This window comes from Chiloscyllium punctatum, chromosome 16, assembly GCF_047496795.1.
Source record: "Chiloscyllium punctatum isolate Juve2018m chromosome 16, sChiPun1.3, whole genome shotgun sequence".
NCBI classification, from domain to species: domain Eukaryota; kingdom Metazoa; phylum Chordata; class Chondrichthyes; order Orectolobiformes; family Hemiscylliidae; genus Chiloscyllium; species Chiloscyllium punctatum.
The window spans coordinates 35,514,594-35,541,248 of NC_092754.1; the positions used below are offsets into that span (position 1 = coordinate 35,514,594).

The 26,655-nt window shown below is 43.2% G+C and overlaps 1 protein-coding gene across 1 annotated transcript; it reads right to left on the minus strand.

The window, feature by feature from the left end:
• Positions 1-1,074: 1,074 nt before the first annotated feature.
• Positions 1,075-19,858, minus strand: LOC140486858 (uncharacterized). Its single transcript, XM_072585911.1, has 5 exons — positions 19,672-19,858; positions 14,937-15,082; positions 9,186-9,293; positions 6,281-6,384; positions 1,075-2,146 (listed from the first exon to the last, which is right to left on the minus strand). The coding sequence occupies exons 1-5, from the start codon at positions 19,816-19,818 to the stop codon at positions 1,974-1,976; spliced, it is 678 nt and encodes a 225-aa protein (XP_072442012.1). The 5' UTR covers positions 19,819-19,858; the 3' UTR covers positions 1,075-1,973.
• Between the last annotated feature and the right edge of the window lie 6,797 nt (positions 19,859-26,655).

The following is a 26,655-nucleotide window of genomic DNA, read 5'->3' on the forward strand; positions in this document are numbered from 1 at the left end:
CCTTGACTCCTTGAGGGGTCAAATATTGGTTTGAGCGTGTTCAACAATTGAGATTGGCAATTCTTGGAGATATACCGTTTGAGTGAAGAAATGTCTCTTCACCTCAGTCCTAAATGATTAGTCCCTTATCCTGAGAATAAGCAAAGAAAACAGTCTGTCAGAGTCCAGCCTGACAAATCTCTTTTTAGAATTGTAAACATTTCAGTCTCTCTGTCATTCTCCATCACTCTTCATTCTTCTAAAGTCCAGAGTATTGACCTGATTTGCACATCTTCTCAGAATGCATGGTGTACACGTAACTGGAAACTACAAAAGTTGGAGCCACTGGAATAGAGAGATATTCATTTTACAATAATGTGACCAGAACTACACACAGTACTCCAGTTGTGGGTTAAGCAAAGTTTTGTACAGCTCCAAAATAACCTCCCTGCTCATGCATTCTATGCCATGACAGATAAAGGTGTCCCTTATGTCACCTTATTCAATTTAATAACCTGTCCCCCCATCTTCAGGGATCTGTGGGCAACCACCCCAAGATTCCTCTGTTCCTCTGAGCTTCCTAGTGTCCCAATGTATGTTGGAAGAAGTAACAAAACAAGGGAATATTCCGAGTGCATATATACAAAGCTGAATAACAGGTAAAATCTAACAAATCTACAAAAAGATCAACCAGTCTAGAAAATGTCCTGATTGGAAGCTCAAGAAAAATAGTAACATGAGATTGGAACTTAAACAATTCCAATAGTCAATATTGGAGCGAGGACTAACATTTTGTTGAAAGATTGAAGTGTGAATGGAAATACAAAGTAAATGTCATTTTCTCCTTGGGGCCTCTGCTATCATACCTTCACTGAAATATTTGGCAGAACCATGGTGTAAACATAAACAAAAATTCAATTGAGTTATGGCAGTGGGCCACTAGAAACTCCGGTGAAATTCAACTCCAGTATTGAGCTTCCTGAGAAACATCCCCAGTAAACATAGAGTTCATTCTAATATTTCAGAATCTACAATGAATATAGAGAATGCAGCTTTATTATCTATAAAGAAGGACATCTTTAAGTGGAGAAAAACTACAGAAAGCTGTAACACAAAGGGATTTGGGGATACTTGTTCATGAAACACAGAAAGCCAGCACACAGGTACAGCAGGTAATCAGAAAGACCAATGGAATATTGACCCTTACTTAAAAGAGTTGGAGTTAAAGTTTAGGGGACATCTTATTGCAACCATACAAGGTGCTGATGAAACTACATCTGGAGGAGTGAGATTGTTTTGGTCTTTTTTTAAGGAGGGATATTTCATTGAATGCAATTCAGGGAAAGTTCACTATATTATGGAGGAATTATATTTTGACTCAACTCACTGGACTTAGCAGAGTAAGAGACATTCTTTTTGAAATCTGTAGGATTCTTAAAGGGCTTAACGGGACAAACGCTGAGAGGATGCTTCCCTTCACGGAAGAGTCTAGGACCAGAGATTACAATCACAGAATAGAGACACTATGGCCAATTTCAGACTGGAAAGAGGGGGCATTTCTTTCGTCAAGTTATGAGCCTTTGGAACTCCTTGCCACAGAGAGCTGGGAGGGCTTGTGCATATTTAAAGCTGAGATAGACAAATTATTGATCAGTCGGAGAATCAAAGTTTACTGGAAAAACGCAGGAAGGTGGATGTGAGAAATTCAGATTAGCCATGATCCTATTGTGTGCAGGAGCAGGCTCGAGGGGGCCGAATGGCATACTTTGTTCCCATTTCTTATTGTCTTGTACGAAAAGATGAATTACTTCTGATTGCATTTCAAAGGGTTCAACAACAGATGAAGGTGTAAAGTTTTTATTTGTACCTTGAAAACAGCTGTGCCCTTTTTTGTTCATCCTCAGGCAGATTTGAGCAGATACAGAGAGAAATGGTTAAAATTTGAATGGGAGTGAACGTGCCAACAGAATGAAAATGTCCAAGTGGTTCACCAGTCAGAACAAGTTTGTTTGTAGCATGAGATTGATGAACTCTTCCATGTCAACTGTACCATCACCATTTGTGTCCACTTCCTTGATCATCTCCCGCAAATCATGATGTGAAAAGTGGACACCTGCAGATTTGCAAGCATCTTTGAGATTGTCAAAAGTAATCTTCCCATCACCATCTGTAAATAATCATATTGATACGCTTATATAATGAACAATATTTCTTTTTGATTTTTGTTTTTCCCATTTTTCTTTGCAATCTTGTTGTCAGGGAGAGAACAAAATACTTGTTGCAACAGATACTTTGTTCCTTTAGATCTACTCAGAAACTGACAGCAGGGCATTTTATGTAAAATTGGTCAGCAAATCATACCACAACATCAAAAGTAGATATTTCTGGGATGCTGTACTGCAATGAATCAATCAACCTAATTATTCATATTTGCTCTAAGCTACAGAAAGCATTTTTGCTCTGTCTTCCTTGATAAGGTAAGGTGCGCTGTATGGAACTGCAATTGGCTGTGATCTTTGTGCCATGCTTTATTGACTTGGGGAAGCAATTTGAGTGAGAGATTTAAAAACACTTGCATGAGCCAGTGACTTTAGAACTGAGTGGAGGAATGAAATTGCAAAATGCTGACATGAAATTTAGTTACAAATGCAAAGGAATGCCTTCTAGGAAGATATTGAGGGTTAAATTTGATAGATTGAATTGAACAGTTTACAAAAATAAAATGCTGTCTATTATCTAAACAGTCAGTACTAATACTAATGTGTTGCTGAGTACCACTTTGAGGACAACATGAGAATGGTGATATCCAATTACTATATGTAAAAAGCTGGAAGAATAGTGTAAACTTCAGTTGAATTACACAATCACTACTTATCTCCATAAAGCTATCCCTGATTAAAACAAAATCTCACAACATGTATCGTCAGAAAGTATGGTATCAAAATAGTTATGTTACTCTATTAGTAATCCAGCTGTCAGGCTAAAAGGCAGGGCAGGTGTCTGAGGTGTCAGTGGGGGAGCACTTTGGGGCCAGCGACCATAATTCTATTTGTTTTAAAATTGTGATGGAAAAGTATAGACTAGATCTAAAAGTTGAAGTTCTAAATTGGAGAAAGGCTAATTTTGATGGTATTAGGCAAGAGCTTTCAAAAGCTGATTGGGGGCAGATGTTTGCAGGTAAAGGGACAGCTGGAAAATGGGAAGCCTTCAGAAATGAGATAACAAGAATCCAGAGAAAGTATATTCTTGTCAGGGTGAAAGGGAAGGCTGGTAGGTTTAGGGAATGCTGGATGACTAAAGAAATTGAGGGTTTGGTTAAGAAAAAGAAGGAAGCATATGTCAGATACAGACAGGATTGATCAAGTGAATCCTTAGAAGAGTGTAAAGCAAGCAGGAGTATACTTAAGAGGGAAATCAGGAGGGCAAAATGGGGACATGAGATAGCTTTGGCAAATAGAATTAAGGAGAATCCAAAGGGTTTTTACAAATATATTAAGGACAAAAGGATAACTCGGGAGAGAATAGGGCCCCTCAAAGATCAGCAAGGCGGTCTTTGTGTGGAGCCACAGAAAATGGGGGAAGTACTAAATGAATATTTTGCATCAGTATTTACTGTGGAAAAGGATATGGAAGATAAAGACTGTAGGGAAATAGATTACAGACGGGAAAGTGCTGGATGTCTTGAAACGGTTAAAAGTGGATAGATCCCCAGGACCTGATCAGCTGTACCCAAGAACTCTGTGGGAAGCTAGAGAAGTAATTGCTGGGCCTCTTGCTGAGATATTTGTATCATTGATGATCACAGGTGAGGTGCCGGAAGGCTGGAATTGGTAAATGTGGTGCCATTGTTTAAGAAGGGCAGTAAAGACAAGTGAGGGAACTATAGACCGGTGAGCCTGACCTCAGTGGTGGGCAAGTTGTTGGAGGGAATCCTGAGGGACAGGATGTACATGTATTTGGAAAGGCAAGGACTGATGAGGGATAGTCAACATGGCTTGTGCGTGGGAAATCATGTCTCACAAACTTTATTGAGTTTTTTAAAGAAGTAACAAAGAAGATTGATGAGGGCAGAACAGTAGATGTGATCTATATGGACTTCAGTAAGGCGTTCAACAAGGCTCCCCATGGGAGACTGATTAGCAAGGTTAGATCTCATGGAATAAAGGGCGAATTAGCCATTTGGATACAGAACTGGCTCAAAGGTAGAAGACAGAGGGTGGTGGTGGTGGTCTCAGACTGGAGGCCTGTGACCAGTGGAGTGCCACAAGGATTGGTGCTGGGCCCTCTACATCCTGTCATTTGCATAAACGATTTGGATGCAAGCATAAGAGGTACAGTTAGTAAGTTCGCAGATGACACCATAATTGGAGGTATGGTGGACAGCGTAGAGGGTTACCTCAGATTACAACAGGATCTGGACCAGATGGGCCAATGGGTTGAGAAGTGGCAGATGGAGTTTAATTCAGATAAATGCGAGGTGCTGCATTTTGGGAAAGCAAATCTTAGCAGGACGTATACACTTAATGGTAAGGTCCTAGGGAGTGTTGCTGAACAAAGAGACCTTGGAGTGCAGGTTCATAGCTTCTTGAAAGTGGAGTCGCAGGTAGATAGGATAGTGAAGGCAGCGTTTGGTATGCTTTCCTTTGGTCAGAGTATTGAGTATAGGAGTTGGGAGGTCATGTTGCGGCTGTACAGGACATTGGTTAGGCCACTGTTGGAATACTGTGGGCAACTCTGGTCTCCTTCTTATCAGAAAGATGTTGTGAAACTTGAAAGGATTCATAAAAGATTTACAAGGATGTTGCCAGGGTTGGAGGATTTGAGCTATAGAGAGTGGCTGAACAGGCTGGGGCTGTTTTCCCTGGAACGTCGGAGGCTGAGGAGTGACCTTATAGAGGTTTACAAAATTATGAGGAGCATGGATAGGATAAATAGACAGTCTTTTCCCTGGGATCGGGGAGTCCAGATCTAGAGGGCACAGGTTTAGAGTGAGAGGGGAAAGATATAAAAGAGACCTAAGGGGCAACTTTTTCACGCAGAGGGTGGTACGTGTATGGAATGAGCTGTCAGACGATGTGGTGGAGGCTGGTACAATTGCAACATTTAAGAGGCATATGGATGGGTATATGAATAGGAAGGGTTTGGAGGGATATGGGCTGGATGATGGCAGATGGGACTAGATTGGGTTGGGAATCTGATTGGCATGGATGGGTTGGACCGAAGGGTCTGTTTCCATGTTGTATATCTGTGTGACTCTATGACACTATAAAGATTTAGTAGACATGAGTTTATATCTCACAAAGGCATCTGAGGAATTTAAAATCAATTAATTAAATAACCTTGGGAAAAGAATATTCATTTCAAGAAATGGTGATTATAAAACTACTGGATCATTGTAAAAGCCCCCGTTTTTACAGTCATTTGTACAGCACATTTACAGACATCTCAAAGTGATTTGTAAATTAGGATATTATTAAGCTGGAGAGAATGCAGAAGAGATTTATTAGATGTTGCCTGGCTTGCATTACAGGAAGAGGCTGGATGGGTTGTAGCTTTTTTCACTGGAGTGTAGGAGTTTGAGGAGTGGCCTTATGGAGGTTTACAAAATCATGAGGGGTATAGATAAGGTGAATGGCAGGTGTCTTTTCCCGTGAGTGGGGGTTTTCAAGATTAGGGTATATATTCCTGAGGTCGAGGAGAAAGATTTTCAAAAGACATGTGGGGCAACATATTTACACAAAGAGTTGTTTGTGTGTGAAATGAACTTCTAGAGGAAGTGGTGGATGCAGCTACAATTACAGCATTTAAAAGACATTTGGATAAGTAGACTAAGAAATGTTTGGTGAGATATGGGCCAAGTGCAGACAAGTTGGAATAGTTTAATTTGGGATTATGGTTGACATGGACTGGTTGGACCGAAGGGTCTGTTTCCATGCTGTATGTCTTGATGATTCTAAGTGCTTTAGAGCCAGATTTAATATTTTTGAAGCGTAGATGGTTGAAACCCAATAGCCAGTTTGCATACAGCAAGCGTGTACAACCAGTAATGCAATATTGACAAGATTATCAATTGAAGGAATAATATTTGTCAGGACATTGGGAATCACTCTTTAAAAATTTGCCATGGTTTTCTTTTCCAGTTGGGCCTCAGCTTAATAATATCTGCAAGTAACAGATATTCTTTCAGGCAGACAATCTACCATTTTGTCATTCTGCATCTTGGTGCAATGTTATATCCTTCAATTTTAGGTCTGGTGAGAATTTCTGCTTCAATTCTTAAATTTGAACTTATGTTACCTACCACAGTCAAAGAGACTAAATCCCAGTTTAATCTCCTCGTAAGTGTCTCTCGAATCTCCCTGGTGCTCCATTACAATCTGAAGGAAATCAGAGAAACTTACTCCCCTGTGGAAAATACAAACATCAGAAAGTTGGAAAGTTTTCCAATACTCTCACCTTTATTCCACTCCAAAAAACACCACAGAATGGTAGCAAAGAAATTGCAGCTGAAGTAAGACCAAGGCAATTGAACCATTCATCATAAACAAGAAAAATGGAAGTTATTAGCTTCCCGGTTTTCTCAGTAAGTGGGTGATATGGGGTAGGATACTGAACAGACAAATTAATATTTGGGCCCCTGTCCATGAGGATTATGATAGGAGTAATATCAACCAGATTTCCACTCCTAAGCTGCATTAATTGGCATCAGCAAAGCGTGCACATGCAGTGGACATCTTAGAAGTACAATGAGTATTTCTACCATCAAGTAACCCATGAAATTTCCACCTCCTGTGATCTCAGAAGATCATAAATCAGGCCCTTCCGTCCAACTCATCCACGCTGACCAGGTTTCCTAAACTGAATGAGTCTGGTTGTCTATGTTTGGCCCATATCCCTTGAAACCTAGACTATCCATGTACCTGTCCAAATGTTGTAATGTACTTGCCCCCTACCACTTCCTCTGGCAGCTCATTCTATACACAACAGTTGGTACCCAATAAACCCTCACCATCATAAGTTAACATAGAGTCATAGGCATGTACAGCGTGGAAACAGACCCTTCCTCCAACTTGTCCATGCCAACCAGATATCCCAAATAAATCCAGTTCCACTTGCCAGCATTTGCCCCGTATCCCTCTAAACCTTTCCTATTCATATACCCATCCAGATGCCTTTTAAATGTTGTAATTATACCAGCTTCCACTGGCAGCTCATTCCATCCACATACCGCACTTTGTGTGAAAAGGGTTCCCCTTGGGTTCTTTTTAAATCTTTCCCCTCTCACCTTAAACCTGTGCCCTCTAGTTCTGGACTTCCCCACCCTGGGGAAAGGACTTGTCTATTTTCCCTGTCCATGCCCCTCATGATTTTATAAACCTCGATAAGATCACCCCTCAGTCTCTGATGCTTCTCTCTTTTCTGAACCCTTCCAATTTTCATAATATCCTTCCTGTAGCTGGGAGACCAGAATTGCACACAGTATTCCAGAAGTGGCCTAACCAATGTCCTGTACAGCCACAGCATGACATCCCAACTCTTATGATTAGATTAGATTCCCTACAGTGCAAAAACATGCCCTTCAGCCCAACAAGTCCACACCGACCCTCCGAGAGTAACCCACCCAGACCCATTCACCTACTCCCTACTAATGCACCTATCACAATGGGCAATTTAGCATAGCCAATTCAACTAGCCTACACATCTGTTGGACTGTGGGAGGAAACCGGAGCACCCAGAGGAAACCTACGCAGACATGGGAGAATGTGCAAACTCCACACAGACAGTCGCCCGAGGCTGGAATCGAACCCGGGTCCTGGCACTGCGAGGCAGCAGTGCCAACCAGTGAGACACTCTGCCCTTTTTATATTCAATGCATTGACCAATAAAGGCAAACACACCAAATGCCTTCTTCACTACTCAGTCTATCTATGACTCCACTTTGAAGGAACTATAAACTTACACTCCAAGGTCCCTTTGTTCAGCAACACTCCTGACCTTGCTGTTAAGTGCATAAGTCCTGCCCTGATTTGCCTTTCCAAAATACAGCACTTCACATTTATCTAAATTAAACTCCATCTGCCATCCTCGGCCCATTGGCCGTCTGATCAACATCCCATTGTGCTCTGAGGTAACCTTCTTCACTGTCCACTACACCTCCAATTTTGGTGTCATCACTTTTAATAAATGTAAAATCAAAGGGAATAAGCAGCAAATGTGCTCTGTCTAGCTGCGTTAAAAGGATTGAGAGTCAGAAAGTGTAGCAGTGGAAAGGCACAGTAGGTCAGGCAGCATCCTAGGAGCAGGGCAGTCGACATTTCAGGCATAAGCCCTTCATCAGGAATGTGTTGAGGGAAGGGGGCCAAGAGATAAATGGAGGGGGAGGGGGGTGGGGGAGGGGGAGGGGGGAAGGTAGCTGGGAAGACGATAGGTGAATGCCGGTGAGGTGTAATAGTGAGAGGTTGGGCTGAATGGTGGAGTAGATAGGTAGCAAGGAAGATGGACAGGTAGGACAGTTCAAGAGGGTGTTGCTGGTTGGATGGTTGGATCTGGGATAAGTTGAGGGGGAGAGGGGAGGTTTAGAAACTCATGAAGTCGATGTTGATGCCGTCTGGTTGAAGGGTCCCAAGGCGGAAGATGAGATTCTTCCTCCAGTTGGTGGGTGGCTTTGATTTGGCAGTAGAGGAGGCCCAGGACTTGCATGACCTTGGGGGAGTGGAAGGGGGAGTTGAAGTATTCAGCCATGGGCTGGTGGGGTTGTTTGGTGCGTGTGTCCCAGAGATGTTCCCTGAAATGCTCAATGAGTTGGCGTCTTGTCTCCCCAGTGTATAGAAGACCATATTGGGATCAATATTTACAGTAGATGAGGTGTTTGGATGTGCAGGAAAATGTCTGCTGGATGTGGAAGGATCTTTTGGGACCTGAAACGAAGGTAAGAGTGTATATGGGCACAGGTTTTGCATCTCGTGCGGCAGCAAAGGAAGGTGCCGGATGTGGAGGGTGCATTGGTGGGGGCGGGGTGGTGGACCTAACGAGGGAATCATGGAGGGAGTCTGTGGAACACAGATAGGGGTGGGGATGGAAGTAATGTATGGTGGTGGGGTCTGATTGTTGGTGGTGGAGATGCATTGAACGGATTGTGTAATATGAGGAGAGCTGGAATCAAAATGTTGATTCCGACTGGGAAATGTGGCAATTGTTATACTTACTCTTCTTTAGAAAGTCTCAAATTCCTCATCGTTTTCTTCAGGTCTTGTTGGTTGACAAGAAATCCTAAGGTCTGCAGAGCTGTACAGACTTCAGTGGAACTAAGATACCTGAATAAAATTAGTAATTTGCACAGATGAAGCATTTTCCTCGGTTAGATAAATTAAAAATTCTATTAAATTCTGACTGTACTAGTTCACTGTTTTCAATATGTGTGTCTGATTAGAATCGATCAAAAAATTGTTCTGCTTTAGCAAAAACAGCAATATGCATTTATAAAGTGTCTTTATCTTTGAAAAATGTCCCAAATGCTTCCTAGGAGCATCACCAAGCAAATGTAATTATTGACTCACATGAGATAGTGTTAAGGAAGGTGACCAAAAGCTTTCAGAGAAATAGGATTTAATTGCATCTTAAAGTCAGGACAAAAGGCTGAGGGGCAGTGAGGTTTGACACAGTAAATTCCAGAGTTTTGTTCCAGATACTTGAAAGTAATGGTGGTATAACGAGAATCTGATAATAGATTAGATTCCTACAGTGTGGAAACAGGCCCTTCGGCCCACCAAATCCACACCGACCCACTGAAGAGTAACCCACCCAGACCGAATTCCCTCTGACAAATGCACCTAACACTAGGGGCAATTTAGCATGGCCAATTCACCTGACCTGCACATCTTTGGACTGTGGGAGGAAACTCACACAGACAGGGAGAATGTGCAAACTCCACATAGAGGCTGGAATTGAACCTGAGTTCCTAGTGCTGTGAGGCAGCAGTACTAACCACTGAGCCACCGTGCAACCTCAAATAATAGGAGGCAGCACAGATTTCTCATAAGAACTAGAAGTGGAAGAAGGCAACTTGAGCCTGCTCCCTCATTTGATATGATCACGACTGATCTCATCTCAGAGAGTTTTAAAGCTAGGATAGGTTACAAAGTTGTGAAGGACTAAGTTGAGGAGGCATTTGAAAATGAGGATGAAAATCTCGAATAGGAGCGAATATAAGCTGAGCACACATAAATGGATCGGAAATAAGATACCAACACGAAGATCCCACTATTTGCAGAAATAGCCAGTCACAGAAGGTGAAAGGTCAACAATGCTGTTAAGGAACTCTTGATTATCTGCACCTTACCCACTAAAGAATACAATTGCCCTAGTTACCCTGGTATTATTGACCCCTTGAATCTATGCCTCAACATGGGCTTAGCAATTTGGTGACTGAGAGAATGAATTGCAGATTAATTTTGTTGAATTTCTTAATTGAAGAATTTTTTCTTCCAACTGCTGCACCCATGAATTTTATTCTTTTTCTCATATTCCTGGCTTGACGTCATTGCAGAGCACAATCTGGGTATACATACCGCACTGGCTGCACAGGGCCGTTATCGGGACTGAGGCATAGTTCAGTGGTTGTTACTATGTTTGCTCACTTGTCAGGCATCTCCCTTTCATTCTTCACCTTGTAAAATTGAACCCATAAATGAGAATAAACGCTTTGTTTGGAAAAAGGACATGTTTGGAGAGATTTGCCACATTTTACAGGGTCCTTAACTGAGCTACCAAACTACTTCACATTTGCTAAGACCATACAAGACATACATATTGAGACCAGTAGCATGTCTATGTGACCACATTGCCAGCTTACTTACCAACATGCCACTCAAAGAAGTCGTTGACATCTGCACTAATTCACTTTATCATGACAATTTAGAATGTATCCAAATCTATGTTCAATGAATTTACAAACTTCACAACTCATGCAGTTGAGTATTGGTTTCAATGACAGCATGTACTCCCACATAGATATCATCCCTGTGGATCCCCTCTAGATCCAGCACTTGCTAACATCTTTGTTGGTTTCTGAGAGAAGTGCATCTTTGATGGAAAGACCATTAACTTCCTGCCCCTTGCAATCTGCACATTTGCAATATTTCAACCTCCAGCCACATCAAAGAAAGTCGCTGTTACTCCTGTTTATGTCCCTCAGGAATGTATACCCACCATTAGGTGCAATTTTGTCATTGGATAAATAATCAAGACTGTGCGAAGAGTTACGCTGGAAACCAATTTAAGATCATTAGCCAGGCTTGCAATGTGATGTACATGCAAGAAGCCACACACATAAATGCATACTAAACACCAACGTTCCCTGTATTGCTTTTTGCTTTGAGGTCCATGTGTAGCAGCAGCTTCTGGAGGAAGAAGCCTAGAAATGGAACACTTGTTGCCATGTGCAGGATTTATCAGGGGCTATACAGCTATATGGGCAAAAGGAATTTGTACATATTATAAATCGGGAGCACGGAGTCAGTCAACCTCTGCTGCAACTCCTTGGCAACTTCCTGACCAATCAGAATTTACCTGCCTGGTATAAAAATTAAGATTGACAGTTAACAGTTATTGCTGCATCTCCATGACAAAAATGATGTCTCTTTCTTTTAAAGTCTGTTTCTTGCTTCCTAGTTCTGATGAGTGTAAAACAAAAAGCTCCAACTTCTATTCTCCTTTTAGCAATGTTGAATTAAATAATTATTAAACAAGGGGAACAACATGAACTCTGTTGCAGTAGACAAAATGTCGGAAAGATTTTAACACCAAAAAAATTCAAGTCACATTTTTTCATTTTATCCTAGCCATACCATAACCTCAGCAAGAAGCCACTGCTATCTCCACACCAAGAAATCTTACTCAAATTAGCAAAACTGTAACCAATTTCCTTTCTGCAGTACCTCCCTGAAACACATAAAATAACCTACAAATTAAACTTATTATTACTTTAACTTCAGAGCAAAGACAGGTGCCCCTGAATTCAGCTTTCTTGCCAGATTTCTTGCCAGAGAGTTTAATAGTTCAGCCTCAGCTTCATGGCAAACTCACACACAGACTGACTGACTTTCTGGATTGTTTTCCCTTCCTGCGTTACTGGACACCTGTTGCGAGCTACATTCCCCTTAACTTTTCCTGCTGCTGCCCAGGCCTCTGAGGTCCATACTTGGCAATGACTTTCAGGACCGGAGGTCAGTATGTCCACATACCAATTGACACGTGTGGACCCTCTGAGCAGAGAGGGAACATCAGTTTGCTACGGAACAATTCTTTTTCTCTCCAACTTATTATTAATACATTGAACCATTAACCCTATCGCTACTTTAAGGTTGCAAAACCTCACGAAAATGTATGTAGACAAAACATGCTCCCAGACTTCTGTCACTAAGGTTCACAAATGAAACGCGAAAATAACTCACTATGTTTTCCCCTTCTGAACACAAAAAAAAAACAAAAATCTGAAATAACTTTAAGTTATACATTGTTCTTAATGGTAACACATGAAATTCTGTTGTATATATTCTGTGCTGAATATGACAAAGGCACAGCTAATGTTCAGAGACAGTGTGTTCCTGTTAGGATGAAGGGCAAGCTGATGTGTGTACAGAATGCTGGATGACTAGACACTGAGGCTGTGGTCAAGAAAAGGAAGGAGGCATATATCAGCTATCTTCTGGATTAGTGGTGCTGGAAGAGCACAGCAGTTCAGGCAGCATCCAAGGAGCTTCGAAATCAATGTTTCGGGCAAAAGCCCTTCATCAGGCTTTTGCCTGAAATGTCGATTTCGAAGCTCCTTGGATGCTGCCTGAACTGCTGTGCTCTTCCAGCACCACTAATCGAGAATCTGGTTTCCAGCATCTGCAGTTATTGTTTTTACCTTATTTATCAGCTACAGAGAGCTGGGATTGAGTGAATCCCTAGATCTATATAAGGGCAGTAGGAGTATACCTAAAAGGGAAATCAGGAGGACAGAAAGGGGACATGAGAGTTAAGGAGAATCCAAAGAGATTCTGTAAGTACATTAAGGACAAAAGAATAACTAGGGAGAGAATAAGGCCCTTAAAGATCAAGGTGGTTGTCAGTTTGTGGAACCGCAGGAGATGGGTGAGATATTAAACAAATATTTGGCATCGGTATTTACTGTGGAGAAGGACATGTAGCGAACAAGGAGAATAAATGATGTTGTGAAAAGTGTTCATATTACAGAAGAGGAGGTGCTGAAAGATGTAAAACACATAAAGGTAGATAAATCCCTGAGACCTGATAGGTGTTTTCCAGAACTTTATGAGAAGCTGGGGAAAAGATTGTTGGGCCCCTTGCTGAGATATTTGTATCATCAATAATCATGGGTGAGGTGCCGGCAGATTGGAGGGTGTCTAAGGTGGTGCCATTATTTAAGAAAGGGTGTAAGGAAAAGACAGAGAACTATTGACCAATGAGGCTTATGGCAGTGGTGGAGGGCATTCTAAGGGGCAGTATTTGGAAAGGCAAGGGCTGATTAGGGATGGTGAGTATGGCTTTGTACTTTGGAAATCATGTCTCGCTAAGTTGATTGAGGTTTTTGAAGATGTGACAAAGAAAGTTGATAAAGGCAGAGTGACAGACATTGTCGATATGGACTGAAGCAAAGCATCTGACAAGGATCCACATGGTAGACTGATTAGTAAGATTAGATCACATGGGATCCAGAAGAGGCGAACTAATTGGATACAAAATTGGCTTGTATGTAGGACACGGAAGGTTGTGGCGGTGATGGTGGAGGGTTGTTTTTCGCACTGTGACCAGCGGTGTGCTACAAGGACTGGTGCTGGGTCCACTGCTTTTTATTTACATATATAAATGATTTGGGCATGAATATAGGAGGTATGGTTAGTTAGTTTGAAGGTGACACCAAAATATGTGGTGTCATGCACAGTGAGGAAGGTTGTCTCAAGAGTACAACAGGACCTTGATTAGACGGGCCAATGGACTGAGGAGTGGCAGATGAAGTTTAATTCCGATAAATGTGAGGTGTTGTATTTTGGTAAGTCAAGCCGAGGCAGGACTTACACAGTTAATAGAAGAGCCCTGGGGAGAGTTACTAAAGAGGCCTAGGGATACATGTGCATAGTTCCTTGAATGTGGAGTTGCAGGTAGACAGGGTTGTGAAGAAGGTGTTTAACATGCTTGCATTTATTGGTCAGTGCATTGAGTACAGGGGTTGGGATGTCACTTGGTGAGGTCACTTTTGAAATACTGCATATAATTCTGATCACCCTTCTATAAGAATGATTTTGTTAAACTTGAGAGGGTGCAGAAAAGATTTATAAGGAAGTTGCCGGGAATGGAGGTTTGAGATATAGGGAGAAGCTGAAGCTTTCTTCCCTGGAATGCCAGAGGCTGTGGGGTGACCTTATAGAGGTTTATATAATCATGAGAGGCAATTAATAGGCTAAATAGCCAAAGTCTATTTCCTGGGGTGAGGGTGCCCAAAACTAGAGGGCATACGCTTTAGATGAGAGGGGAAAGATTTAAAAAGGGCCTGAGGGGTAATTTTTCATGCAGACGGTGTACAGAATGAGGAAGTGGTACAATTACTGCATTTAAAAGGCATCTGGATGGGTATATGAATAGGAAGGGTTTAGAGGAATATGGGCCAAGTGCTGACAAATGGGACTGGGCCAAAATGGAATGTCTGATTGGCGCAGGTGAGTTGGACTGAAGGGTCTGTTTCTGTGCTGTATAACTCTATAACTCTATGAAATCTGGCACCAAGCCAGTGGTATATAAAAAATAAAAACGCAAACATATGATGAGGCACTTCTCCCCTTACAGACGCTGACTAGTTTGCTGTATATTTTCAGCATTTTATATTCTTGTTTCGGTCTTGCTATGTGTTTTTTTCTGTTAGTCCTGAGGTATGTAGCAGTTCCTCTGACATTTACCCAGCATTCCTTGTGTCAGTAGTGTCAAACACTAGCCTGAGATCCCTTATGTCCTGGGCTGTCAGTTCTTGGTGAATTTTGTCTGACAGTTCTCTCTTAGCCATCTCCTGCTGTTCATCTTTCCATTCCTGCAGAAAAGCCAGTATCTGTAGTGAAAAGAAGATTCAGGGGATCACAGGTCATCAAAGTTGTCCAATATTTCAACAGTACAAAAGACAATGATTTGCATTTATAGAGCACTTTTGATGTAGTAAAATGACCCAAGGCCCATTAAAGTAGGGCATGGTCAGAAGAAATTTGCACCACACGGATAAAAGAAACATTCAGATAAATGACTAAAAGCTTGGTCAAAAGGGTAGGTTTTAACAAATGACTTTTAAAAAATGGGTAAAAGTCTTGGAGTTTTGCAGAGTCGGATTAACTCTAGGGACATTTAGAAATGGCAAGCAGGACCTTATCTAAGAATTTTTAGCGCTCCCACATTTTGCTGGCACATGGTAAGAATCTGCACTTTGCACTGTATTCCTGATCCAACTAGCTTCATAACCTGGCATCCATTTCCTACTTCCCCCAACCCCCAATAACTTTCATCGATTTGGACCTCCCAGTTGTGACTAATAACCCTTCAGAGCAATCATGAACCATAGTCTGGAGCTGGGAACCTTTTGAAAGATATTTCCAAAGGACTTGCTACACCCCATCTATGTCCATTAGACATAGGAGCAGAAGTTAGGCCATTTGGCCCATTGAGTCAGCTCTGCCATTTGATCATGGCTGATAGGCTTTTCGACCCCATTTTACCACTTTCCCCCCATGACCTTTGATCCCCTTGGCAATCAAGTACATATCTATCTCTGTTTTAAATATACTCAATGACCTGGCCTCCACATCCTTCTATGGCATTTAATTCCACAGATTCACCACTCTCCAGCTAAAGGCGTTCCACTTTATCTTCATTCTCCTTATCTCCCTTTACTCTAAGGCTGTGTCCTTGGGTCCTCATCTCTCCTGCCAATGGAAACACCTTCCCAACATCCACTCTGTCCAGGCCACTCAGTATTCTGTAAGTTTCAATCAGATCTTGCCTCATCCTTCTAAACTCCACTGAGTATAGTCCTAGAGTCTTCAAACAATCCTCATATGTAAGCTTTTTATTCCTGGGGTCATTTGCTTGAACCTCCTCTGGACCTGCACCAGGGCCAATACATCCTTCCTGAGGTATGGGGCCCAAAGTTGCTCACAATACTCTAAATGTGTAATCTGACCAGAGCATTATAAAGCCTCAGAAGGACCTCCCTGCTTTTATATTCTAGACCTCTTGATGTGAATGACAATATTGTATTTACCTTCCTAACTAACAACTCAACCGACACATTTACCTTAAGAAAAACCTGGACGAAGACTCCCAAGTCCCTTTGCATTTCAGATTTCTGCATTTTCTCCCCATTTTGGAAATAGTCCATTCCTCTATTCTTCCTACCAAAGTGCAACTTTGCCATGTTGTATTTCATCTGCCACTTCTTTGCCCACTTTCCGAACCTGTCCAAATCCTTTTACAGCCTCCCTGCCTTCTAAATCTACCTGACCCTCTACCTATCTTTGTATCATTTGCAAACTTAGCCAGAATGCCCTCATGTCCTGTAAATGTATAAAGTGAAAAGCTTTGGTCCCAACACTGAGCCCTGCTGAACACCACTTGTCACCGGCTGCCATCCTGAGAAGGACCCTTTTATCCCCACTCTCTGCTTTCTGCCAGACAGCCCATCTTCTATCCATAGAGTCATTGAGTCATAGAGAGTCATAGAGATGTACAGCATGGAAACAGACCCTTCAGTCCAACTTGTCCATGCCGACCAGATATCCATGCTAGCACTTTGTCTCTGAGACCCTTATCTCACTCAGGAGCCTCCTGTGTGGCACCTTGTCAAAGGCCTTCTTGAAGTCCAGGTAGATAAAATCCATCAACTCTGCTTGACTGTTACCTCCTCAAAGAATTCCAACAGATTTTCAGGCATGACCTCAACTTGCTGACTTTGCCCTATTTTACCATACACTTCTGAGTATTCAGAAACCTCATCCTTCACAAAATCTTGCCAACCTGTCAACTTGTACTCAGGATGCCCAGGATGCACTATGTACATAACCAATGAGATGTAGAGAAACAATGGCAAGTATGGAATAGCAAAGAAAGAAAGAAAATACAATTTGATGTGAAATCAAAACCAATATTCTGATAACCTTGTAAACATTTCAAACAGAGAGACAATTAAAGAACAAATAACAGGACCCTCAAATATTGCATTCCCTTTATCTTGTCTCATGATAAACACAGACATTGACAAAAGAGATCACAGAGAAATTTGACAAACGGTCAGTTAGACTCGAAACGTCAACTCTTTTCTCTCCTTACAGATGCTGCTTGACCTACTGAGATTTTCCAGCATTTCTCTTTTGATTTCAGATCACAGAAAAAACAATTTATTGTCAACACTTAAAGATGTCAATGAATCAAAGTCGACCATTCATTTCACAGAATTTCCCTGGTCCTTACCTTCCACCACACCAACCTCCAGATACACCACATCATCCTCCGCCATTTCTGCCACTTACAAAACAGACCCCACCACCAGAGATATATTTCCCTCCCCACCCCTATCTTTGTTTTGGAGAGACCACAATTTTCTTGTCAGGTCCATGGCCCACCCCCCACCACCAACCCACACTCTAATCCTGGTGCCTTCCCCTGCCACTGCAGGAAGTGCAAAATTTGTGCCCACACCTCCCCCCTCACCTCCGTCAAAGGACCCAAAGGATCTTTCCACATCCAACAGAAATTTACTTGTACTTCCACACAAGCCACCTACTGCATCTGTTGCACTCCATGTGGTCTCCTCCACATTGGGGAGACAGGACGCCAACTTGCAGAACATTTCAGAGAACATCTCTGGGACACCCGCACTGACCAACTCCACCACCCTGTGGATGAACACTTCAACAGCCCCTCACACTCCGCCAAGGCCATGCAGGTCCTGGTTCCATCGCCAAACCCCAATCACCCAACGCCTGGAGGAAGAATGCCTCATCTTCCACTTTGGGATCCTCCAACCACCCAGGGTGAAGGTGGATTTCACCAGTTTCCTCATTTCCTCTCCCCCTAACCTTATCCCACTCTCAACGTTCCAACACAGCATCACCCTCTTGAACGGTCCTACCTGTCCATCTTCCTTCCCACTTATCTCCTTCACCCTCCACTCCAACCTATCACCATCACCCACCACATTCATCTACCTATTGCATTCCCAGCTACCTTCCCCCCAGCCCCACCCCCCTCCCATTTATCTCTCAGCCCCCTTGGCCCGCAAGCCTCATTCCTGATGAAGGGCTTGTGCCTGAAACGTCGATTCTCCTGCTCCTCCGATGCTGCCTGGCCTGCTGTGCTTTTCCAGCACCACACTCTTCGACTCTGATCTCCAGTATCTGCAGTCCTCACTTTCTCCTCATTATCCTTAGAAGAGAATAAAGGAAGTAGGAGTATACTTAAGAGGGAAATCAGGAGGGCCAAAAGGGGACATGAGGTAGCTTTGGCAAATAAAATTAAGGAGACCCCAAAGAGTTTTTACAAATACATTAAGGACAAAAGGGTAACTAGAGAGAGAATAGGGCCCCTCACTACCCACTTCAGTTCCCCACTTGATTGGAGCTTATTTACTTGAAGCCTTTTCCATTTTTAAATCTAAATGAAACCAGGAGTGATGTGCAGGTGCATGGGATTGTTGTTTGAGTGCTGGTGTGATTCAAGTCTTTTAGACATAGCTGTTTTGGTATTGCGTAGGGCTAGGTACTAAAAAGTGAAGTTGGTTGCACAATATGTTGACTAAGTCATGTGTAAGTCATGACTGTAAAGTGAAAATCATATAGAAAACTGAGCTTTCCAAGTGCTTTACAAATAGAGGCAGAGAAACTTAGCAGGTCTGGCAACTTCTGTGGAGAGAGAAACAGAGTTCACGCCTCAAGTCTGGAATGACTGTTCTTCAGAACTAATTAATCTCAAACCTCAGACCTCAGAATTCAACCCTAGAGTGAGTATTGTTCCAGAAGGATGTAATGGGATGCTTAAAGGGGCAGAGGTGGTTGTAAAGGCACCAGGAAATTTGAAAGAACACCCAAATTTCTCTCCTGGGCCCTGCACTCACACACTCAGAGACCCACACAGATGTACAAACATACACAGATGCACACTCACTCACAGAAACACACACTACTCACATATAACTTTAACACCAACCAGGATCAAACTAGCATAAACAACTTTTAATACTTTAATCAATTTATTATTTCCTTTCATCTCACCTTCACCTGAGAATTACATGTGACTAATATTTCAGGTAGCTAGGTTACCATCGGAGGTGCAAGGGCAGGGATTGAGGTGATGGGTGCATGGTTGGTATCTGACAGAGAAGCATCTTCATTCAGAGAGGAAGGGGAGAGGGGTGAATTGGGAAAGAAGAGAATATAATAAAACATTAAGCAAAAATAAGACTAAAACAACAGTGAAAGATGGAAATGTGAAAGGTTTATTCTGAGTCACACAATTGCAGACTCTAAGTGTCATACACAATAGAGAAGATGGAAAGAATACTCAGCAAAGATGACAATGACAAAACCCACCGAGGAGCCTCAAAAATTCTCAAATCAACTCTTGACAATGAGTCTTGAGGATTAAGTATAGCCTTACCTTTTCCCTCAGCACAGAGGGCGATGGTACAAAATCAGCTTTAAGAGGCTCTGGAAGATTCTGGTTATTCTCAGATGTTTTCTGAGTCTCTTTTTTGGTGACCTTTTTTCTCTTTCTCTTGACAAAAGTCTTCTTTTTCGGAGGCATTAGCTGACTTTATACCAACACCACCAGAGGCTTGCTGCAACTCACAGGAGCACTATTAAAACCTGGTTGCTATTAGCAACACAAGTCAACAGTCTAAGCCTGTTGTGTCACCAGAGGGTGCTGTCTGAAGTGAAACTAGCTTTTTGTGGAACAGGAACTTCTTCGGTGATTGGATTAAACTGGTGTTTGTAGCTTTATCATATATAATTTATGCTATTTATATTTTATTTTGTGTTGTTAGCTTAAGATACCTGGTCGGCAGAGACAAGTTGGGCTGAAGGGTCTGTTTCCATGTTGTAGGACTCTAAGCTCTATATTTATTTGTGCTCCACTGATTTGCCCACCTTCTCCAAGATATTAGGGCTGAACAATAAATGCTGGCCTAGCCATCAACACCCTCAACCTCAAATGGTTTCTGAAAATAAATTAGTCATAGAGAGGTACAGTATGGAAACAGATCTTCGGCCCAACTTGTTCATGCTGACCCAATTTCCTAAACTGAACTAATTCCCATTTGCCTGCATTTAGCACATATCCCTCTAAACCTTTTCTATCCCTATACCTATCCAAATGTTGTAGTTGTATCTACCTCTACCACTTTGTTAATAAACAATCCCCACCGATTTCCATTGATTGATTTTGATGCCTAGGGACAAAACAAAACTGCAGATGCTGGAATCCAAAGTAGACAGGCAGGTAGCTGGAAGAACACACCGTGGCTCAGTGGTTAGCACTGCTGTCTCATAGCACCAGGGTCCCAGGTTCAATTCCAGCCTTGGGTGGCTGTCTGTGTGGAGTTTGCACATTTCCCCGTGTCTGCATGGGTTTCCTCCCACAGTACAAAGATGTGCAGGTCAGGTGAATTGTCTATGCTAAATTGCCCATAGTGTTAGGTGCATTAGTCAGAGGGAAATGGGTCTAGGTGGGTTACTCTTCAGAGGGTCAGTGTTGACTTGTAGGGCCGAAGGGCCTGTTTCGACACTGTAGGGAATCTAATCTAATCTAAATGTAGCAAATCAGACAGCAGCAGGAGGTGGAGTTGTCGATGTTTCAGGTGCAACTGTTCTTCAGGACTGGGAGTGGGTGTAGGGGGAGCTGCTGATAAAGCGGGTGGCGGGGCAGGGTGGTGAAGTGGGGATAGGTGAAGACAGATAGAGGGTACGATGTGGTTGGTCAATGAGAGGAATGAATCCAGTTGGTAACAGGGAGGAGGGGAGGGACTGGGAAGGGAGCCAGGAGTTGGGAAGGGAAATTATTCGAAATTGGAGAAATCAATGTTGAGTCCTCCAGGCTGTAGACTGTCCCAGGTGGAAGATGAGGTGTTGTTCCTCCATTTTGTGGTTTGGTTCATTGTGGCAATGGAGAAGGCCAAGGACTGTCGAAGGGAATGGTCCTTGCGGAAAGCAGAGAGAGGTGGGGAGGAGAAGATGTTCTTGGTCGTGGGGTCTAGTTGGAGTTGGTGGAAGTGTTTAAGGATAGTGTGTTGGATGCGGAGATTGATTAGATTAGATTACCTACAATGTGGAAACAGGCCCTTCGGCCCAACCAGTCCACACCGCCCCGCCGAAGCGCAACCCACCCATACCCCTACATTTACCCCTTACCTAACACTACGGGCAATTTAGCCTGGCCAATTCACCTGACCTGCACATCTTTGGACTGTGGGAGGAACCCGGAGCACCCGGAGGAAACCCACGCAGACACAGGGAGAACGTGCAAACTCCACACAGTTAGTTGCCTGAGGTGACGTGGTAGGTGAGGACAAAGGAGACTCTGAGTTTATTGTTTTGGGAGAGGGGGTTTAGAGCAGTGGAAAGGGGAATGGGAAGTGGTGCAGCAGAATGACAGAGGGAGGAAAAGCACATTGTTCAAAATAGGTGCACATCTGGGATGCTCACGAGTGGAATATCTCCTTGTTTGAGCAGATGAGGTGGAGTCAGAGGAATTGAGAGAATGAGATGGAGTTCTTGCAGGAAACTGGATGCGAGGAGGTGTAGTCCAGGTAGTTATGGAAGTCTGTGGTTTTGTAGTAAACGTCTGTCTGGAGACTGTCACCAGAGATGGAAATGGAGCGGTCAAGAAAGGGGAGGGAGATGTCTGAGATTGACCAAGAGAATTCAAACTGGGGGTGGTGGAAGTTGTGGGCAAAGTCAGAGAACTGCTCCAGTTAAGCCTGGGTACAGGATACTGCACCGATTCAGTCGTGGATGTGCGGAAGATTTGGGGTACTGTGCCTGTGTAGGTACTGAGGAGGGACTGTTCGATATAGCCAACAAAGAGGCAGGCATAGCTGGAGCCCATCTGGGTGCCCAAGGCCACCCACTGGATTTGGAGGAAATGGGAGGAGTTAAAGGAAAAGTTATTAAGGCTGAGGACCAGTTTGGCAAGGCAGAGGAGGGTATTGGTGGAGGGGGACCGGATGGATTGGTTGGAGAGGAAGAAGCAGAGGGCCTGGAGGCCATGGTGGTCCTTTGGACTCAGATTTGAGTAAGGTTCCCGGAAAGTACCCAAGTACATAACCAGGCCAAGAAAACTTCGATTTTAAAATCTAATTGCTTCTCTGATGTGTGATGTGAAGATTAAAATCTTCAGTGTTGTTTTTCATTTCAGCAGTGAAGTAAAACTTCAGAATCTGAAGGTCAAAAACATCAATATTGTGGAAATTATTAGGATATTCAAAGCCAAAAGAACAAATCAGATCACAAACCCTGAATGATAGTAAAACAGATGTGCAAAATAACAGCTGTCAACTTTGAGCATTTTAGCGAATGCTTTTAATGAAACTTAATATCTCTTTCACAAGCATTTCTAAGCAGTGTGAGTTTGCCTAGAACATGATGTTTTCATCTTATGTAGCAATGCTTACGTTATATCCTGTCAGATCAGAAACTGTGTGTGCATATTGTGGTATTGAAGAATCCAACTGAAATTCATTAGAATTAATTATTTTATACAAGCAATGCATTTGTCAGGCACCTGGGGCTTTCATTAAAAATCAAGTTTCATGGACTGTTTCTCGCTATGAGGTCAAGCAAGGTCTCTGCTTGCACCTCACCAAACTTGCCTCCTTAATAACCTACCCTGTCCTTACAGTTCCCACTCTTGTGTGAATCTAGCCCCTTTCTACCATGCAACGTACCCACAACAATTTGCCATTGCTGAGATATATGGGAATGGACCGGAATCTCTGGTGGTGGCGCCATCTTTAAAAGCCCATTATGCACATGGACAAGTACTGTCAGGGCAGAGCTGCCTTACCGTTCCTGCACATGGCAGAGAAGAGGGAACTGGGGACCCCATTTTGGGCACAGGGCCCTGGAGGTTGTGATGAGTGGGGTTTTACAGACATGGGAAGTCATCTTCCTGTAGTACAAGACCACAACACCAGACCATGCTAGACTGGTCCAAGGTTACCACTTGGACCAGAGTACTCTTAGTCTCTGGAGGAATACTCAGCAAGGTAGTAAGAAGGTAAAAACAATGACTGCAGATGCTGGAAAGCAAATACTGGATTAGTGGTGCTGGAAGAGCACAGCAGTTCAGGCAGCGTCCAATGAGCAGCGAAATCGACGTTTCGGGCAAAAGCCCTTCATCAGGAATAAAGGCAGTGAGCCTGAAGCATGGAGAGGTAAGCTAGAGGAGGGTGGGGGTGGGGAGAGAGTAGCATAGAGTACAATGGGTGAGTGGGGGAGGAGATGAAGGTGATAGGTCAAGGAGGAGAGGGTGGAGTGAATAGGTGGAAAAGGAGATAGGCAGGTCGGACAAGTCCGGACAAGTCAAGGAGACAGTGCTGAGCTGGAAGTTTGAAACTAGGATGAGGTGGGGGAAGGGGAAATGAGGAAGCTGTTGAAGTCCACATTGATGCCCTGGGGTTGAAGTGTTCCGAGGCGGAAGATAAGGCGTTCTTCCTCCAGGCGTCTGGTGGTGAGGGAGCGGTGGTGAAGGAGGCCCAGGACCTCCATGTCCTCGGCAGAGTGGGAGGGGGAGTTGAAATGTTGGGCCATGGGGCGGTTTGGTTGATTGGTGCGGGTGTCTCGGAGATGTTCCCTAAAGCGCTCTGTTAAGAGGCGCCCAGTCTCCCCAATGTAGAGGAGACCACATCGGGAGCAGCGGATACAATAAATGATATTAGTGGATGTGCAGGTAAAACTTTGATGGATGTGGAAGGGCCTTGGATAGAGGTGAGGGAGGAGGTGTGGGCACAGGTTTTACAGTTCCTGCGATGGCAGGGGAAAGTGCCAGAATGGGAGGGTGGGTCATAGGGGGGTGTGGACCTGACCAGGTAGTCGCGGAGGGAACGGTCTTTGCGGAAGGTGGAAAGGGGTGGGGAGGGAAATTGGTGGTGGGGTCTTTTTGGAGGTGGCGGAAATGTCAGCGGATGATTTGGTTTATGCGAAGGTTTGTAGGGTGGAAGGTGAGCACCAGGGCCGTTCTGTCCTTGTTACGGTTGGAGGGTTGGGGTTTGAGGGCAGAGGTGCGGGATGTGGACGAGATGCGTTGGAGGGCATCTTTAACCACGTGGGAAGGGAAATTGCGGTCTCTAAAGAAGGAGGCCATCTGGTGTGTTCTATTGTGGAACTGGTCCTCCTGGGAGCAGATACGGCGGAGGCGGAGAAATTGGGAATATGGGATGGCATTTTTGCAAGAGATAGGGTGGGAAGAGGTGTAATCCAGGTAGCTGTGGGAAGGTAATAAGAAGGTCAACAAGCTTTGCCACTCTGCCAGTGTAAGTGCCACTATCTCCACTCCAATACCTCATGCTCACTCTGTCTCTGCTATTGCACCCATCTCCTACCAAGACTCATACTCTACTACTCTCACTATTGCATGCAACATCTTGCTGTATCTGCTGTCCCCTACCTTAACCTCCAAGTTATCTTGATCTAGTGACTGTATACACCTCTGGAGGGATATATGTTGTTCTCTGCTGCAAATGATTGACAACTTGGTTGTATTGCTGCTGATTGCTGCCACATCACAGCACAACATATCATCATCAACGTTATCATCACCATCAGAGATTTCTTCCTCAATGTCTTCATCCATGGGACTGGTATATTGTACATTGATCTAAGCTGACTTCTGTTCCTTTGCAATGTAGAACCACGGTGAGATTTGATTGCGTATGACCTTGGCCAAGTTGTATATTTTCAAAATCTTGCCTGGTACTCCAGTATTTGGATTTAGATCTCTAACTCACACTCTCTGCTCAGTGCACAGCTTTGGTAGCTCTCTCACTACTCACTCATCGTGTATCTCTTCCATTGAAAGAAGGATATCCTGTATCTAGAAGTGGTTGGACAATTGGTCACTGAGCAAGGTGCATTTTCCTCCCAAGCATACATTGTGCTTGGGATGATAAACCTTTCTCCACTGATGTTGCACAGAATAGCATGAATGCAAAATGAAGACCTAGCTTTGTTGCTTGACACTAAATGATCATTGATTTGATTGGTGCTAATTTACAAGAAGCTTTTCCCATTTTAAACCTAACTGAAACAAGAAGTCATGCACCAATAGAACCTGCCACTGCTGGTTCATGAATTATCATTTGTACATGGGATAGGTACTTGGGTGTTCAAAGTCTTTTGGAGGTCGTTAGCTGTTCCTATGCATTCTGCTGGACCATTTGAGCATGATTAATGAAGTGAGAATGCAATATGAGTCACTCCCCAAACACTACACATGTCTTGACAATGCCTGATCTGGGACACTGCAGAAATTAAAGAGAGGGCTCATTGTGTCAACAACTGCTACACTCAGCTTTCCCCCATGGTAGGGGAGTCTAAAACTAGAGGGCATTGACTTAAGGTGAAAGGGAGAGATACAAAAGAGTCCAGAGGAGCAATCATTTTCACACAAAGGGCAATGAATGTCTGGAACAGGCTGCCAGAGGGAGTGGTGGAGGCCAGTATTATTTTGTCATTTAAGAAACATTTGGACAAGAACATGGATGGGATAGATGTAGAGGGATGAGCACCAAATGCAGGCAAATGGGACTAGATTAATAATGAAAACTAGGCAACATTGACAAGTTGGGCCAAAGAGCCTATTTCCATGCAGTAAATCTCTGTGACTCACCATGTCGTTATGTCACTGAGCAATGGAAAGGTGAGATATCATCACCTCTACATGCGATGAATGATTCTGTTGCTCCTTTCATCCAAGGAGTGGCAGAACATTTTGTGGATATAGACACTCCATCTGCTTCTGAAGTTGATATGTTTGGCATGGCTCATATGCATTCACAAATTGTTGACTGTCCTCCTTCATCCTTGGCATACAAACTCACATGCTTGCCATCTTGTATATTCAATGCACACTGGTCCACGGTATAAACTGGAAATTTTGGTTTAGCCCTTTTGTTATTAGGACTTGTTTGCCCTTGAAAATTACTTGTTGTCATGTACTAAGTTTGCATCTGTATGACCAAAATAAACAAATGTTCTCAGGTATTCATTTAAAGACCACATCTGGATAATGATATTTTCATCTTGTAGATGCTCATCTTCAGCAGCCACTGATTACAACTGTACACGCTGGCTCTGACCAAAGTGTAACAGATCAACCTTGTGGAAGTCTTAATTTCGCAACCTTGAGCAATGAGAGGAATTTCATGGTCTTTGTTCGAACTGAGTAATCCGCTCAGTGTGTTAGGTGTAATAATCCTAGTAGCTGGCTTATATTTCATTTCAAAGTCATCGCATGGGAGATCATTGATTGATTCAATTTTTGTTATATAGCTTCTGTTCCACCACAGTGTGTGTGGGTTTGTATCTTGTGAAATGTAACTACAGTGAGATCTGAGCATTTGGTAATCCTGTCACTGCGAGACTA

Coding starts and splice junctions, on each gene's coding strand:
- LOC140486858 (XM_072585911.1), bottom strand. CDS start 19,818: ATGCCTCCGAAAAAGAAGACTTTTGTCAAGAGAAAGAGAAAAAAGGTC. Junction 15,083..19,671: donor CCTCTGTGCTGAGGGAAAAG/GTAAGGCTATAC, acceptor TTTTCACTACAG/ATACTGGCTTTTCTGCAGGA. Junction 9,294..14,936: donor ACTGACACAAGGAATGCTGG/GTAAATGTCAGA, acceptor AATTTTATTCAG/GTATCTTAGTTCCACTGAAG.